Raw genomic sequence first — 17,311 nt, forward strand, 5'->3', positions numbered from 1 at the left:
TCTCTCTTTCTGTCTCTACTTTTTTTAAGTTTCTCATATAAGAGGAACCATGTGATATGTAGATTGCGTGTTTGACTTGTTTTCACTTGATATTATGGTCTCAAAATGTATCGATTTACCTACAAATGACTCAAATTTATCTGTTGCACAGCAGTACTCCATTTTGTATAAATACAGCATATTTTTATCCATTCATCTATTGATGGGCAGGCTATACAGGGTGATTTTATTATAAATTGTGTTGCTATAAAAATGGGTATACCTATATCCCAGTAATATGATGACTTCAACTCTTTGGGGAAGATATCTGGATGGGGAATAGCTGGGATTTCTATTTTTAATTTTTTGAGAAATTTCCTCACTGATTTTCATAGTGGTTGCACTAGTTTACATTCCTACCAACAATGTAGAAGAAGTTCTTTTTCCCTATATCCTTGCCAGTATGCTATTATTTACACTCTTGAAGATGGCCATTCTTTCTGGAGTAAGAGGGTATGTCATGTTGTTTTATTTATTTATTTATTTTTGGTACCGGGGATTGAACTCGGGTTCTTGCACTTGCGAGGCAGGCCACCGAACCGCTGAGATAAATCCCTGGCCCTGTCATGTTGTTTTAATTTGCACTTCTTTAATGGCCAATGATGGTGAACTTTTTTCATTTATTAATTGGCCATTTATTATGGCTTATGTGTAGAGTAAGCCTCATGTGGTCATAGGTGGGGCTTTTCAGAGGTAGCTGGAGAGTATGTGATGCTAGGATTGCTTCATGATGCAACACCAGGATTAAGGGCACTAGGATTAAGAGTGTGAGTGCTACCTAAGGCAGGTAGCCTGGTTACAATATAAGGGACAGAAAGAGGCTTGTCACTTGTTGCTTGCTTGCTTTTTCTGTCTTCTGCCTGCCATGAACTGTTTCTCCTTTTTGATGCCCCTCTGCCATGCCACCCTGCCTTGGAGCCAGCCAACTATAAACAGAGACCTCTACAAACTGTGATCCAAATAAACCTTTCCTCCTTTAACTTTGGGTGTTGGATATTTTCTCTTAGCAACAAGAAAAGTAACTAAGACACCCTTTGTATTTCTACTTTCTAAAGGAACCTAGTAAAATTCTATATGTGTATTTATGTTATAGATCAGAGATAGCAGGCACTTTTTTACTGAGGAAAGAATAAATATTGTAGGCTGTGAGAGGCTTGTGTTCTCTACTGCAACTACTCAACTCTGCTTCTACTATACAAAGCAGTGATAGATATAAACAAATGAGTGCAGTTGTATTCCAATGAAAATTTATGGACAGTGAAATTTCTTTTTTGTTGTTTTTTTGTTTTTTGAGACAGGGTCTCACTATGTAGTTGAGACTGACCTGGAACTCACTATGTAGTGCAGGCTGGTCTCGAACTCACAGCAGTCCTCCTGCCTCAGCCTCCTGAGTGCTGGGATTACAGGCATGGGCCACCACGCCCAGCTGAACAGTGAAATTCCCATCCTGTAAAATTTCATATGTCACAAAAATATTATCCTTCCCTTGATGTTTTCACCCAATAATTAAAAAATGTAAAAACCATCCTCAGTATTCAGGCTATACAAGAACAGTGGGCTTTATTTGGTCCATGTGTCTGAGTAAATATATAGACACTCTCAACAGATTGTATACAGATAAACGAGAAAAAGAAATGCAGATTCTAAGTAGCAATATCCTACTGATTTATGCTCAATAACTTCCTCCCATAATCTCAGAATGTTTTAGAGAGTCACAGCACAGTAAGCTGCATCATGAGTAGCCCAAGAAGTTGACACTTCTGTCTCAAGCCCAGGACATTTCTTTGCCTTCCAAACAAACAGATTCAGTGACCTACTTGATGCCACAGCTGGAACTCTGTTATATCCCAGAGTCTCTCTGGGTATCCCAGACTTTAGTGTCTCCTTGTCCTGACCCTCTGCTTTTCCTCCTGTGTTCTCCACGGTCATACATGGTCGCCATCCACTCACATCCAGTGACTTTCACTCCTGTCTCATCCTGGTCATCTGGCTGGCTGTATCTGCAGAAAGCATGTCAGATCTACACAGTGTATTTGTGCTGCTCCCTCCCTAGGCCAGGTGGGCCCTACCTCTTGCCTGGACTCTAATCCACTCTCTTCTCTCTGCACCCCAGACATTTCCTGCTACTGTGGCAGAGTTGAGTAGTGTCCATGGACAGCTGCAATGCTATGGATGTGGTTTGTTCCCCAGCATTCAAGTGTCTGCAGCTTTTCCCTGGCTGTCAGTACTGGGCAGAGATGGGACCTTTAGGAGGTGCGAATTAATGGAAGGTGCTTAGGTTAATTGGAAGTGTGTCACTGGAAGGGACTGTGGGATCCCAGTCTCTGTCTGACCTATTGTTTCAAGACGTGATCTCTTCCACAAACAGGGAGTCCCACCATGATATGTTGTACCCCAGAGGGACTTTACAAGATCTAAACTGATGTTAGTGCCATGCCCTTGAGCCTGCAAAACTGAGCAAAATAAATCTCTTTTCTTTATAAAAGTGTTCTTCCTTGGGTATTTCATTGCAGTAATACAAAATGACTAATGCCAGAACACATAGCCTGCAAAGCAACCATATTTACTGTTTTAAAATAGAACCTGGATTATGTCAGTTCCTTCTTGAGACCTTCCGTGGCAATCCATGACACTAGTGTAAGTCAAAATTATTTACTAGGATGGTTCAACATATATAAACCAATAAATGCAATACACTACATTAACAGAGTCAAAGATAAAAACCATATGATCATCTTAATAGATGCAGAAAAAGCATTCGACAAAATTCAACACCCATTCATGATAAAAACCCTACAGAAAATTGGAATAGATGGTCTTTATCTCAACTTGATAAAGGCTATCAGTGAAAAACAACAGCCAACATCATACTAAATGGCCCAAAATGGAAAATCTTCATGCTAAATTCAGAAACAAGACAAGGATGCCCACTATCACCACTCCTGTTCAATATATTTTTGGAAACATTAGCTACAGCAATTAGACAAGAGGAAGAAATAAAAGCAATGAAGATAGGAAAGGAAGAAGTGAAACCATCATTATTTGCTGATGAAATGATACTCTACATAGAAGATTAAAAAAAAACTCCACCAAAAGACTTCTAGACTTAATTGACAGATTCAGTAGAGTAGCTGGATACAAGTTAAACACCCAAAAATCATTAGCCTTCTTGTACACAAATAACAGACTCACTGAGAGAGAAATTAGGGAAACAATCCCTTTCATAATAGTATCCAAAAAAGAGAAATATGTAGGAATCAATTTAACAAAGGAAGTAGAAGACCTCTACACTGAAAACTACAGCACCCTGAAAAAAGAGATTGAAGAGGATATAAGAAAATGGAAAGACATCCCTTGTTCCTGGGTAGGAAGAACCAATATAGGGAGGTCAGGGAATGGGGAAAAAATAAGAACTAAGTTATATTGTGTAAAGGTACAAGATCCCAATGATAAATGTAACTGCATTGTATACTTAAAATGTAGCAATGAAGAAAAAAAAGAAAGAAAGAAAAAGAACCAATATAGTGAAAACGGCATACTTCCAAAACTGCTATATAGATTCAATGCAATCTCTATTGAAATCCCAACAGTATATTTCACATAACTAGAGAAAACAATCCAAAAATTCATTTGGAATTAGAAGAGACACAGAATAGCAAAAACAATTCTAGACAACACAGACATGACAGGGGATATCATAATCCCCAACCTGAAACTATACTACAAAGCCACTGTGATAAAAACAGCATGGTATTGGCAAAGAAAGAGACCCAAGGATTAGAAGATGCAGAAACAACTCCAGCTTCATTCAGCTACGTTATCTTTGAAAAAGGAACCAACTATCCTCACGAGGAAAGATACTCTTTAATAAATGGTGTTGGAAAAACTGGATTTCAACTTACCAAATATTAAAACTAGACACCGATCTTTCATCATGCACTAAACTAAAATTGAATTGGTTTAAAGATGCAAATATTAAAACAGAAACACTAAACTTGCTGGGAGATAAATTAAGTAGAACTCTTGAAGACATTGGCATAGGAAAAGACTTTATGAACAAATCCTTAGTAGCCCAGGAACTAGCACAACTGGGATCTCATCTTATTAAAAAGTTGCACTGCAAGAGAAACCACCAACCAAGCTAAGAGACAACCTACAATGTGGGAAAAATTTTATCAACTGTTCCTCAGGCTAAGGTCTACATTATATAAAGAACTCAAAAAAATCAGACCCCCCCCTCAAATATAAAGAATCGATTCAAAAATGGGCATCTGAAATGAACAGACATTTCTCAGACAAAGAAGTAAAAGCAGCAAATAAATATATGAAAAAATGTTCAACATCACTGGTCATTCGAGAGATGCAGATGAAAACAACACAGAGATTCCACCTCACTGCAAAAAGAATGGTTGTCATCAAGAAATCAAACAATAACAAATGCTGGCGGGGTTGTGGGGAGAAAAGAACACTTCTTCATTGTTGGTGGGAGTATAGACTGGTGCAACCACTGTGGAAATCAATATGGAGCTATCTCAAATAACTAAGATTGAAGTCCCATTTGACCCAGCTATTCCTCTGCTGGGTGTCTTCCCAAAAGAATTAAAAGCTTTATTAAATTAAAGAATTAATTTAATATTAAATTAAATTAAATTAAAAGAATTATAAGCTCACCAATGCTTATAGCAGCAGTTTGTAATAGCTAAAACTTGGAAACAGCCCAATTGCCCATCAACCCAACTGGATAAAGAAGATGTGGTTTTTTATTAAACAGAGTACTACTCAGCCATGAAGAGCGAGAAACTAGAGAGATTTATAGCTAACTGGATGCACCTTGAGGCCATACTCGTTTTTTTATTTTTATTTTTTTGGTACTGGGGATCGAATTCATGACCTTGAGCTTGTAAGGCAGGTGTGGTACCACTGAGCTAAATGCCCAGCTCTGTGGCCATATGTTCAAGGGAAATTAATGGGACACATGGGTAAATACCAAATAATTTCTCTGGTGTGAAGAACCAAAAGTGTAAATAAGGATTAAAACATATAATTGATATTGTGTAATAGAAAGAAGAAGTCTAAAGGAATAGGGGAAGTGGGAGGGGCAAGAGAAAGGTAAGAAGGGAAAAGAAAAAAATATGAGAAAAGCAAAAAAACCCAAAATGGAAACAAAGTCTTTGTAAATAGGGAAGGTTGGAGAGGGTGAAGGGAGGGCACAGGAATGGGGAAAAAATAAGAACCAAGCTATGTCATGTAAAGGTACAAGATCCCAATGATGAATGCAATGTAATGTATATCTAAAATGTACCAGTAAACTTAATGGAAAAATATGTAAAATAAACATTAGCATTTGAGGGATTAAAAATAATTCTTTATTAGGACCCGCTCTCTCCACTCATAATTTCCAACAAATGCACAATTTCTCCCCATGTCTACATGAGCAAATGTATCACACCTTACATTTAATTTTTGAAATGTTTCTGTGGAAATTTTAAGGTACAAGTTTTTTAATCAATGGAAAAAAGTCAGATATAGATGCACCTGACATTCCAGGTCATCCTCCATGTTTGTCTTGAGGTTTGGGATTACACTGCCCACAGAACTTCGCTCTTCACACCCCAGCTGTGCACAAGCCACAATTAGATAAGTTAAGCTATTTTTGGATGCCCATCATCAAGTGCCTCTGGAGTCCCTTTGCCAGCAGGTCAGCTGTTGATTAGAATAGGCTAATAGAACTCTAGTGCATTACTTCTTCTAGTGCCATCTTAGCTTTTTCAAGATGTTCTCTGCAGGCTGAGCTGATGGGATGTTTGAATTTGCTGTGCTTAGGAAATGTGTGAGAGAATCTCTGTTCCTAAATGTTTTGATTTTTAACAGTTTGCACCAAATAATCTGCTAAACTTTAGTTTTGCACTCCCCTGGCTGAAGTGTCAACTAGGTAGACAACAATAAAAAAAAGATCTAAAATTCAAGAGATTTTCAAGAAATGACATATTTAGTGGTTATGTATTTTGTATTTGTTATATGGAACCATAGCAATTTGTGACTTTTTTGTGTAAGATATAATATAAAGGAGTTAGATATATAGAGAACTATGAAGAAAGCCCTACTACTAAGGTGTAGGAAAAAAGGATCAGAAATAATATCTTCCAATAAAAAAAACTCTATGTAGTCTCTTGATTTTGAGAACAGACTTCATATGTTTAAGTATATTCTCTACCTCAGAATATATAGATCTCACGCCTTCATGACTTTGAACACTGGATGATAAGGCAAATAAAGAAAATCCTTCATTAATTTTTTTCAACAGGGCCAAGGTGAGTCTTTCCACTTTATTTAATTTTGCATAATTTTACCTTTTTTATAACCCAAATGTATTTGTATGATTGAGTTAACAAATATTTAGTTTTTCCAAAAGAACAGCACAGTCTAACAAGCTATTCAAAGGGCCAGAAGTGAGTTACTATAGCAAAAACTTAATTCTAAAAGCCAGGTACAGTGGCATATGCCTGTGATCTCAGCTATTTGAGAGGCTGAGGCAGGAGGATTGTAGGTTTTAAGGCAGCCTGGGAAATCTAGCAAGATGTTGTCTAAAAATAAAACAAATTGAAACAAAACAAAACATAAATTTAGCTCTAGGAAGAATTTGATAAATTCCAGATTGTTAAGAAACAGGGCTTTATAAATGTTGTGCCTTGACTTAAATTTGGCTACAAATTGTAAGGAATGCAATCCTTCTTAGCATATGAAGGTTAGAGCAGTGAAGGTGGTGGTCACTGCATTAAGGAACTGAAGGCTGAGAGAAGTCCATGGTCCCTGGGACACAACCAAGAATCATCCTTCTCCTTGCCCAGGTTGGAGAGCCCTGTGCGTTTATCTGTCTCCCAGATCACTATTTTTACCTCAGATTTATAGTTGAATCCTCCCATATTTTAGTCCAGTATATTTTTTTCAGAAATGATTGTCAAAGTCAAAATAAAAGAGAAATGTGATGTAAAAGGAAATAAAGGAAATGTAATGCAAAAATGAGTTATACTTAAATAATCCATGGAGATGTTAAAATTAATACATCCCCCACGCAGATGCTCCTCTGTGAAGGTTAACCAGCAGTCTTTCTAGAAAATACTCTTAGTCTCTTCCTAATATTTCATACTGTTTTCTTGTTGTTAATATCTTATAAAAATACTTTATTGTAAATAACCCAAAGGGGTTAGATAAATTTTTTTTTTGGTACCAGCGATGAAACTCAGCACCTTGAGCTTGCCAGGCAGGCACTGTTGCTAAGCTACATCCCCAGCCCAGTTAGACAAATCTTACTGAGAGTGATTATTCTGAATGCAATTCTTTGTGTAACCAAATTTTATCTATATGTATTCTCCAGTTTGGGGGTAATTAAAAAACTTATAAATGATAAATATTTAGCCAAGTATAGATTATCAATTGAATTTTCCTAGACATTAGGTTATGAGAACAGGCAAACATACATGAAACAACTTTCCTCAGAATGTTTTTTGAGTGCTAAAAATTTTGGAAATTGTACCAAATAAAATTATCAAAAAAATATAATGTTTAAAGTAAAATGATCCATGGCCAGGAGTTTAAAATAATGATGGATAAATATTGGTGGAATAATGATAATATGTACCAGTCACTAAATATTCTTTTGAACCTTCTGCTGGATACTTACTATCAAAAGTGTTATTATCACAACTGTACACATTCAGACTCAGAGGCTCAGAAAAGGACTGAACAAAGACAAAATTTGAGGCCATTTCTGCTTCATTCTGATATTCATGTTTTTCAAACAGTTGCAGTGTGAAGTACAAATATTGCAAAATTAAACAGATTTATTTCCTACTAACATTTTAAAACTTAAAGGACATACAGTATATTACATTTTCTAAGTAGAAAAAATTAATATTCATTTTTAAGTTCCATTAAAAATAAATGATAATAGAAATAAAAAACAAAAACAAAGAAAAAAAATAAAGAAACGATAAGGCTGGATATGGTGGTGCATTACTTATAATCCCAGCACTCAGGAGGCTGAGGCAACAAGATCACTGGAGTTCAAGGTCAGCCTGGGCTGACAGTTAGATTCTGTCTCAGACAAACAAACAAACACCAAAACAAAGCAGCTGGGTGTGGTGGTGCACGCTTCTAATCCCAGCACTCCAGAGGCTGAGGCAGGAGGATCGCTGTGAGTTCCAGACCAGCCTGGGCTACGTAGTGAGCTCCATAAAAAAAAAAAAAAAAAAAAAAAAAAAAAAAAAAAAAAACCAAAAAAACAAAACAAAAACTCTACCCAACCCCCAGGCATTTCCTACCTGCTAGGCATTTAATGACCAGGCCCTTATCCCGGATAAGAGATTCTTCTTCAGAGGATTCTGTGCTGACAGAAGATACTACCTGAATCTACACAGTTTATTTATGTACAGTGTCCACATTCAATAAAAGTACTATATATGTAGACAGAAGAATGTGACCAATGATTTAAAAACAACAGATATAAGAGCACAATCTTAATATTGGATTTAGTAAAAAAGAATTGAATGGTTAAATTTGATGGGAATACGAGGAATTTTATAATTTAAATTTATTAAAAGAATCAAATGAACACAGTATATTTAGAAAAAATAATGTTCTTATATTAACAACTCACCATTTGGTTTGACAGAAGTATAGGCACAAAAGAAGATAAACTCAGTAATTAAAACACAGGTCAATAAAAAGTATTTAGATAGAAGAAGAGAGAGGAGAAAGTGGACCAAACAGAGCAGAGAGTAAGAGAAAAAGGAAAAAAATTCCAAAATATGTCCCAGGAAAGAAAAAGGGAAAGAGAATAAAATCATGACAAAAGGCAGAGATAGAGAGAAAAATGTTCAAAGCTGATGAAAGATAAACCTGGAGTAGGGAGAGGGAGGAAGGAAAGGGGGTATATTATGTACATATACCAATTCCCCCACCAAGAATAGATTCACTATGTACTGCAAATATGTACCAATAAAAATTAAAATTAAAAGAAAGAAGAGAAAAGAGAAAGACATAAATCTACAGATACAAGAAACTCAGTGCACCCAAAAGATGGTCAGTACAAATGAAACCACACCTATGCATATTACGTTCACCATGGTAAGCCAAAAACAAAGAGAAAAACTTTAAACCAGCCAAAGAAAAAAGAAGTTACCTTCAAAAAAGCATGACTTTTCAACAGAACATGAGTTATAGGTAATGGATAAAAGCTTAGCAGATATGCCACAGACTCAGAAAAGACATCTGCAAAGCATATAGTTATCAACATACGCACATTTTTGACTGACAACATGCTTTCAAAATATACAAAGAACTCCTACAAGCCAGGTGTGGTGATACACACCTATAATACCAGTCTCTGGGAAGCTGAGGTGGGGTATTACAAATCTGGGCCCAGGAAGGGCAATTAATGACTTAGCGGACCCTGTCTACAAGTAAACAAACAAACAAACAAATAAGAAACAGGCAAGCAAACAAACAAGTGAGCTGGAGATCTAGCTCAGTGAGAAAGCCCTGGGTTCAATCCTCAGTACCACACACAAGCACAGAACTCCTACAAATAAATAATAATAAAGATTGATGGCTTATTTTTCACTGCATATGAAGCAATACACACTTTGCAAGTAGAAGTATCAACTGGCAGCATCCACTAAGCTAAGCATACACTGACCTATTACTCAGCAATATTGCTTCTGTGCTTTTACCCAGTGGAAATAAATTCAACAAAAGACAAAGGCGAGACTGCCCATTCTAGCAATACTAATAATAGTTCCACATGAGCAACAACTCCAAAGTCTTTCAGTTGATAATTGCACTGTGGTATACTCACACAAAAGAACACTGCACAACAATGAAAAATCAGTCCAGGCAACAACGAGGATGAATCTCAAAAACACAATGCAGAACTATGAATCAGATACAAAGAGTATGTTCTGTATAATGTGAAGTTAAAAAACAGGCACAGCTGACATATGGTGAGAGAGGCTATAAAAGTGGTTACCTATGGGAGTGCTGTCTGGGAGGAAGCAAGGCTGGGTCTTACAGGGTGAAAGAGCTGAAAATATTTCATTTGTCTATCAATCGACATCTACCCCCATCCATCTATCTATGTGTCTATCTATCTAACAATCATCTTATTGGGGATCTAAGCTATGGCTCTCTTTTTAAAAAAATTTTTTAGATAAGGCCTCACTGAGGCTGGCTTTGAATTTACAATCCTCCTGCGTAGCTGGATTGATATTACAGGTGTGCACCACCATGCCTGGCAATATTTTGTATCTTGACCCAAATCAATGTGAGTGATGTTTTTGTCCCGCATGGAATATCTGACAACATCTAAAGGTAGACATTCTTTTGTTATAATATCCAGGGAGGGGCACTACTGGCATCCAATGGATAAAGAGGTCAAGGATGGTGTTAAAAAGCCTACCACACACTGGACAGTACACTCCCTCAAATAATTACTCAACAGAACATCAATAATGATAAGGTTAAAAACCATGACCCACTACAGTTAAATATTGGTACACTTATGCAAAGTTTATTAAGTTCTGTGTTTCCTTGAAAATAAGACTTAACTGGAACTCAAGTGCTGGTCATTACCATGCTGATGACCAGCCTCATGCAGAAGATTACATCTCATCATTCTCTTATTTAATGGCTGCTTTGGGTAGGAAAGGCAAGGTGATTGGGGTTGGCATTTTTAATCTCTAGTTTCAAGGGTGATTATTTTCTGGTTAGGTCTTATTTTTGGGGAAACAGGTTTGTATGCTTAGTAAAAAGCAATTGTGAATCTCACAATAGTACCTAATTGTTCCTCACTGAAACCTAGCACATTTATGTAGAACTTCTGCTTCAGTTGTAAAAATAGTCAAATTTGTTAAAGAATTTTAACAATCTGAATTTGCCAGGAATTACAATAAATGAGAATGAATTAACTGGGGATTGAACTCAGGACCTTGCGCTTACAAGGAAGGCAGCGGAACCACTGAGCTAAATCCCCAGCCCAGAATGAATTAACTCTTTATGTAAAGTCTCTATTAAATCCAAAGTATTTTTACTTTTGTATGGAGCAGGAAATATATGAATTAGTAACCAGGTTATCACTAAAACACATATAGAAACAATAAAAGTATATGGTAAAGCCCTTATACAGTATCTTATTTGCAAGGATAATAACTTGCCACTAATTTTCAATGAAATTTTTACACAAATTAAGAAATTTACTAGTCCCTTCAATCTCATTATACCCCACCCTGAGACATAAAAGTAATTTTCATGGGTAGGGTAAGGAATAGGTTACACAATTCTTTTTGTTTTTGTGTCAATTCTAGCCATACAGACTTAGAAGGATTAGAAGTGCCTAGCATTTAGCACTTGGTATGTGTAGCTCAGTGGTAGACAACACTGCTTAGGATAAGCAAGGCCGTGGGTTCAATTCCCAGCACCAAAACAAACAAATTGTGGGGGTGGGATAGATACTGTTATCCTTAAAGCAGCAGCACAAACTTGTGTTCTGTAGCATTCTCACGAATGACTGTTCAGTTAGCTTCAGAGGTGACAGGGTAAGACGACTGGGTCACTTTTTGTGAGATATCCATGTGTAAAATCCAAATACTAATACATATCAAAAAGGGTTTTACAATTTACAGTAAATTTACTTAATGACTTGAAACCAGAAAAGTCAACTGGCTTCTATAATTTTGGAGGTAATTCATGTGAAATATCACGGATGGACAACAGAGCATATTATTCATATTTCTCAAACGATTACCATGCAAATTTAGCTAAAATATCATCAGCTGGATTAGAATCAAGGTACTCTAGTCTATGGATTCCTAATCAGGTAATATTACATTGAGCACTCAGTGGTACCAAACTTTATTGTGAATGGCTTCCGTAAGAGCTTATTCAATTGTACCACGAACTGACTAACTCCCTGCTGCGAGTATAAAACTCTGGAGTGTGCAGCTCAAGGTCACATCCAGGGACCATCTCAGATGGTGCCCTAGATAGTGACTCACACTTCTTGTACTAAAAGGTAAGCTCTGACTCAGAGTGAACCCTATTCATTGCTGACTGACACTGTACTTATTGAATAGACACTCAAATGGTGAGTCACCTGGTGGTGCACTGAGAACCAACCTGGAAGACTCCCATTTGGACAGTGATTCACATTCTAATCATACCTGGATTGGACTTGACAAGTGTGATTTCAAAACTCAGTTCTGTTAAACTGGCCCAAAAGCAAGCTGAAGAAGTCATTCTCTGCTGAAGACCCTGTATCTCTGTTCAAAGACCTATAGTAGCTGATGCAGTCAAGAGTAAGATATAGAGTTCACACACTAGAGAGAACCAATTTCCTTCTTCCAGGATGTAGGCACAATTCCTAGAAGTACCTTCCCTAGAAAACACACTATTCCTATAAATAACTTGTGTCCATATGCTCACCCACAAATCTCTGCCATATAATTCCTAAACTGTTCATGTGAGGGCTAGATCTATAACCTACAATCTGCACCATTCATGGAAGATAAATGTCATTGGATTGCCACATGCAGCAATGGACAAGATTTTAGGAAGTGATAATCCAAAGCCTGAAATGAAACCATTAACTAGCTTATGGCATTAAATTTGTAATAATTTAATATTGCATTAAATTTTTGTTTCCCTCTTCATTCTTTCTAGCCCACAAAATCTGGAAGAATAAAATCAGTGTGGTTTTGAAAGCCTTTTCCTAAAAGCATTTCTCATAGCAAAGCTAGCAGGAGGAAGGCTTTAAGAAAAGTTTTAAAATGATTTGTAATATAAAACTTTTCAAGGGATTAATAGGATATACTTTAGAAAGCTTTAAATTTTCAAGCCATGCCTTTAGCTTTATCTGTGACCTCAGCTTACCTGAGGCAAACCATGTGGTCATGTCTAATTCAGTGAAGGGCCACAACAAAGCTTTGGACAACAGCAACCATACCACTACTGCCTGCAACACATGGTTGTATATTTTTTCCTTATACAGACCTTCTGGTGCCCTATTCATGAAAGGTTCACAAGCTGGCAGAAAATAGGAAATCGCTGCAGTGGTATGTAAGAGCCCTGTGCAATGAGGCACGTGTAATTCTAATCTTATTTTAGCCCCTCCTGAGCTGGTCCTTTAATTTGAATGTTTTCTCATCTGCAAAATGTACAGGGTAGAGTAAGTCTTCCAATCGTCATCACTCCATATTTCCGATACAATAAACATTGTTATGGAGAAATGTTTACAACACTCTCAGAGAAATTAGTCCCTCTACTTCCCAAGCAAAATTTTGTAGATTCTCTTAAATAAAATGGACTCAGTGCAGTATTTCAGTGAAGATACTGAATTTTTGTAAATATTATGTCCACGTGCACTATGTCTTTCCACAGAGCAGTCTATAGCATTTATTTTCCTTCCCCTCACCTCCAACCCAGGGCCCCTGAGGACTGAACCTAGAGCCTGGAGCATGTCAGGTAAGATGCTTTAGCACGGGGAGGGGTGTGTTTTAGCACAGAGACACTTCCCCAGTCTTTTTTAACTTGTGCTTTTAAAATGTATCTGTTTTGTCATATGAAAAAAGTGTTCAACATCACGGTCATTTGAGGGATGCAAACGGAAACAACACTGAGATTCCATCTCACCCCCAAAAAGGATGTCTGCTGTCAAGAAATATGCCAATAACAAATGCTGGCAGGGCTGTGTGTGAAAGGGAAGGAACCTTTCTCCACTGTTGGTGAGAGTGCAGACTGATGCAGCCACTGTGGAAATCAGTGAGGAGATACCTCAAAGAACTAGGATTAGAAATCCTATTTGACCCAGCTATTCCTCTGCTGGGTATCTTCCCAAAAGAACTAAAAGCATTGTACCGCAGTGATATATGTACAACCATGTTTTATATCATGTGCATTTGTAATAGTTAAAACTTGGAAACAGACCAATTGCCCATCAACTGGAGACTGGATAAAGAAAATGTGTGTTTTTAAAAATAAAATGGAGTACTACTCAGCCATAAAGAATGAGAAACTGTTAGCTCAGCGGCACCACACCTGCCTCACAAGTGCAAGGTCCTGAGTATGATCCCCGGTAATAACAACAACAACAACAAAAGAGAAACCAGAAACATAGCTAAATGGATGCACACTTAGGCCACACTCTTAAGTGAAATACATAGGACACATGTGTAAATACCAAATACTCTAGTGTGAGAAATTGAAAGTGTAAATAAGGATCAAAATGTAGAATAGATAATGTGAAATAGGAAGAAAAGGTGCAACGGGGAAGGGGAAGTGGGAGGGGTAGAGAATAGAAAAGAAGGGAATAAATATAAAAAAAGGAAAAAATGGAAATAAAGCCTTTGTAAATAGGAAGGGGTGGAGGGATTGAAGGGAGGGCAGAGGAATGGGGGAAAATAAGAACCAAGATATATCACGTAAAGGTACAAATTCCCAATGATGAATGTTATCATATTGTACACCTAAAATGTACCAATAAACTTTTTTGGGGGGAGTACCAGGGATCAGACTCAGGACCTTGTACTTGGTAGGCAGGTGCAATGCCACTGAGCTAAATTCCGAGTCCTAAGCCAATAAACAATGAATTAAAAAAAGTATCTGTTCTGAAAAGTGAACTCTTTTTTTCGAAGGTTGGAGACAGTTTCCTTCAAATGCTCTTTAAAGCTTTTATGGATCTCATATAAAGGGTCCAGCTGTAAAAGGTTTTGTATTTAAATTTAAATATTAATACAAAATGTTTATTGTTTTTCTGATTTGGATGATGGACAGCTATTTCTTTGTACTTACTCTTTAAAGCAGACAAAAGCACACATTTTATTCCTATTCTTTTTATATTTTGAAGTCCACTGAACAAACTTATCATCTTCAGGATAAATTTTATTTGGTGCCAGGAAGTTTTTAAGACCTCTACTCTATTAATCTGTTGAATGCCAGTAGCTACACCATGAAATGGGCACTTATATTTATCCCAAGACACAGAGAAGTTAGGTAACTTGCCTAAAGTCACACAGACAGTTTGAGATTTGAACTGACTTCTAAAGATCCCATTAGATAATATCCATTAGATAATACTGCCTATCGCATGAGTTACCGATATATAAAACAAAAGATACTACTTAATGAACAGAAGATACATAGGAAGAGAGACCCAACAGAAAATTAGGTTTTGTGCAAAAATAAAATAAACAAAAATAGTAAAGTGCAAACTTGCAAATCATGATTGTACCAAGGAATTTAAAGATAGTCATTTCATTTAAAGTGTCCTTGGCAAGTCCAAGGAGAAGTCAAACCATTTCCTAAACGTGAATCTTTGTTTGGTTGATTCTATGGTTTGAAGCCACCAGAAGTAAATTGAAGCCAAATCACACAGGGGCAGATGACTGATACCTACAGCGAGAGGGCGCCACAGGGAACTCGAGAACTCTATCAGGACACCTAGTGGAGTGTGGACTGGGATTCACTTAGGATTGGCCTCTTACACTAGCTGAGAAGGGAAGACAGCAGAGATTTCCCTTCTAGCGCCCTCCTCCCCGCGGACAGAAATCTTGTACCACCATATACACTTCTCCATCCTGTCTGCCGCGGGTGGCGTAGGGCAGCACCTGCTCACTCCCAGCCTGGCCCTGAACACTTCCTACCATATCCTGCCCGCTGCTGCCATCATTCGTTGGCCCAAGCTGCTCGGATGGTGGAGAATTTGGGAAGCTCCCTTCCTCCTCAAAGCCCCTTCTACAGGTGGGGACGGGGTGGGCAGGTTGTGGTACACAACCACAACCTCCCCGCAACGCCCACCACCTCTCTCTCTTCCAGATGCAAGAAGGGTGCAGGCACAATGACCTCTCCTCCAAGCTCCCACCCCTATCCCGATGCACCGCTCTCTCTAGCCCTCAGCCCACTATTTCCCCCTGCAAGCGGGCAGGGGGTATCGCGGCGCACACCAAAAGAGCCTAACCCCGTCCCCGACTTGCCTCATCTACGCCAACGCTGGAGGACAGCCGCGCACAGAGACCCTCCTCTCAGTTGCCCACTTCTGTCCCGCCGAGCAGCCCACCTCGCCACCTCCGATCGCGGCAGCCCGGACGCCCAGATTCGTTTCAACTTCCCCAGCGCAGCTCCCAGAGTGTGGACGAACAAGCGTCCGGGTTTGTTCACAGAAAATCTCCAGGACGCGGGCACCTGAAGGTACAAATCTGTCCGTGCAACTTCCAGGGGTGTGAAGAGCGTCTCAGGATAAACGTGGACACCAAACTGCTCCTTCAGGACCCGGGCGCGGGGCCACGCTTCCCCGGCCTGCTCCTCAGGCCCGCCCGGGCCGCACGTCTCGGAAAGGGAGGTGCTGCGTCTCCGGGAGCAGCGATTTCCCTTCCCACCTGCGCTCAAACGGCCTGCCTCGGACGCCCGGCCCCTTCCACGTTCTTTTCACCATCCCGTGAGGACGCCCACCTCTTCTCTCGCCCGGGGTTCCCAAATGTGCCAGGGGCGATCGATAAGCTTTCTGCACTTTAGCGGCTGGGCTGCCGCGTCCCCCAGCCTGTCATAGACCCAGGGCAGCAGAGCTGGAACCGAGCTGGCGCCTGGCGCACTAGGTAGAGACTGGTCTTGGCTCGACGCCCCTCTTCAGACACAGCCACACCTCAGTCCACACCGCTTCCCGATAAGCACGGACAGAACCCGGGTGGGCTCCTGAAGGGGCCACAGACTCGCACCCTCTCCGGCTGCGAGAGCCCGGGGTTCCACCGAGCGTGCGCGCCAGCCCAGACCCTGTCGCTACCCAGCCCGAAGCCTCAGGGCGAGTGAGAGAGAAAAAACGGGGGACATTGAGGAAGCCGGGTACTCACGATGCCACCGTCCACCGGACTAGCCGGAGGAGAAGCTCCGGCCGGCTCGCCTCTGTTGGCCGTGCGCATGCGTCCGGCGTGTGCCTTATTTTATTACAATGCCTAGTGCAGTCCTTACTACGCCCGCGATTGCTCTCCTCGGCTTTCCCCTTCCCGAAGCTGTCTTCGCTCTCGCCCACTTCTCGCTTCCTCTTCCTTCCCGGCTCTGCCTGCTCCCCGCCCCCTCCCTCCTCCTGCGCGGGCTGGGCAATCCCGGGCTCGCCTCCCTCTGGCGGCGGTGGCGGCAGGGGGCACCTCCCCAAGCCCCCAGCAGCGAGACCTGAGCCCCGACCTTAGCTCCCCTCCTCCACCCGTTAGGAGACCCCGAGGGTGTGGGTGCG

At 39.7% G+C, this 17,311-nt stretch overlaps 1 protein-coding gene across 5 annotated transcripts in view; it reads right to left on the minus strand.

Moving 5' to 3' along the window:
• The window catches only part of Rgs20 (regulator of G protein signaling 20), an 85,630-nt gene that overhangs the window by 41,310 nt on the left and 27,009 nt on the right, over window positions 1–17,311 (minus strand). Inside the window, exon 1 of one of the 5 annotated variants that reach the window (XM_010611107.3) lies at window positions 17,263–17,305. The exons of 1 other annotated variant lie outside the window; for it this stretch is intronic. Coding sequence is in view for 1 of the 4 variants with exons in the window: in XM_010611105.3 (XP_010609407.1) it covers window positions 16,932–17,000 (69 nt within the window). In the remaining 3 variants the exon portion in view is untranslated. 3 more of the 5 variants (XM_010611108.3, XM_010611106.3, XM_010611105.3) reach the window with 3 other exon arrangements.

The sequence above is a fragment of the Fukomys damarensis genome, unplaced genomic scaffold (assembly GCF_012274545.1).
Source record: "Fukomys damarensis isolate Sample0158 unplaced genomic scaffold, DMR_v1.0_HiC HiC_scaffold_5, whole genome shotgun sequence".
NCBI classification, from domain to species: domain Eukaryota; kingdom Metazoa; phylum Chordata; class Mammalia; order Rodentia; family Bathyergidae; genus Fukomys; species Fukomys damarensis.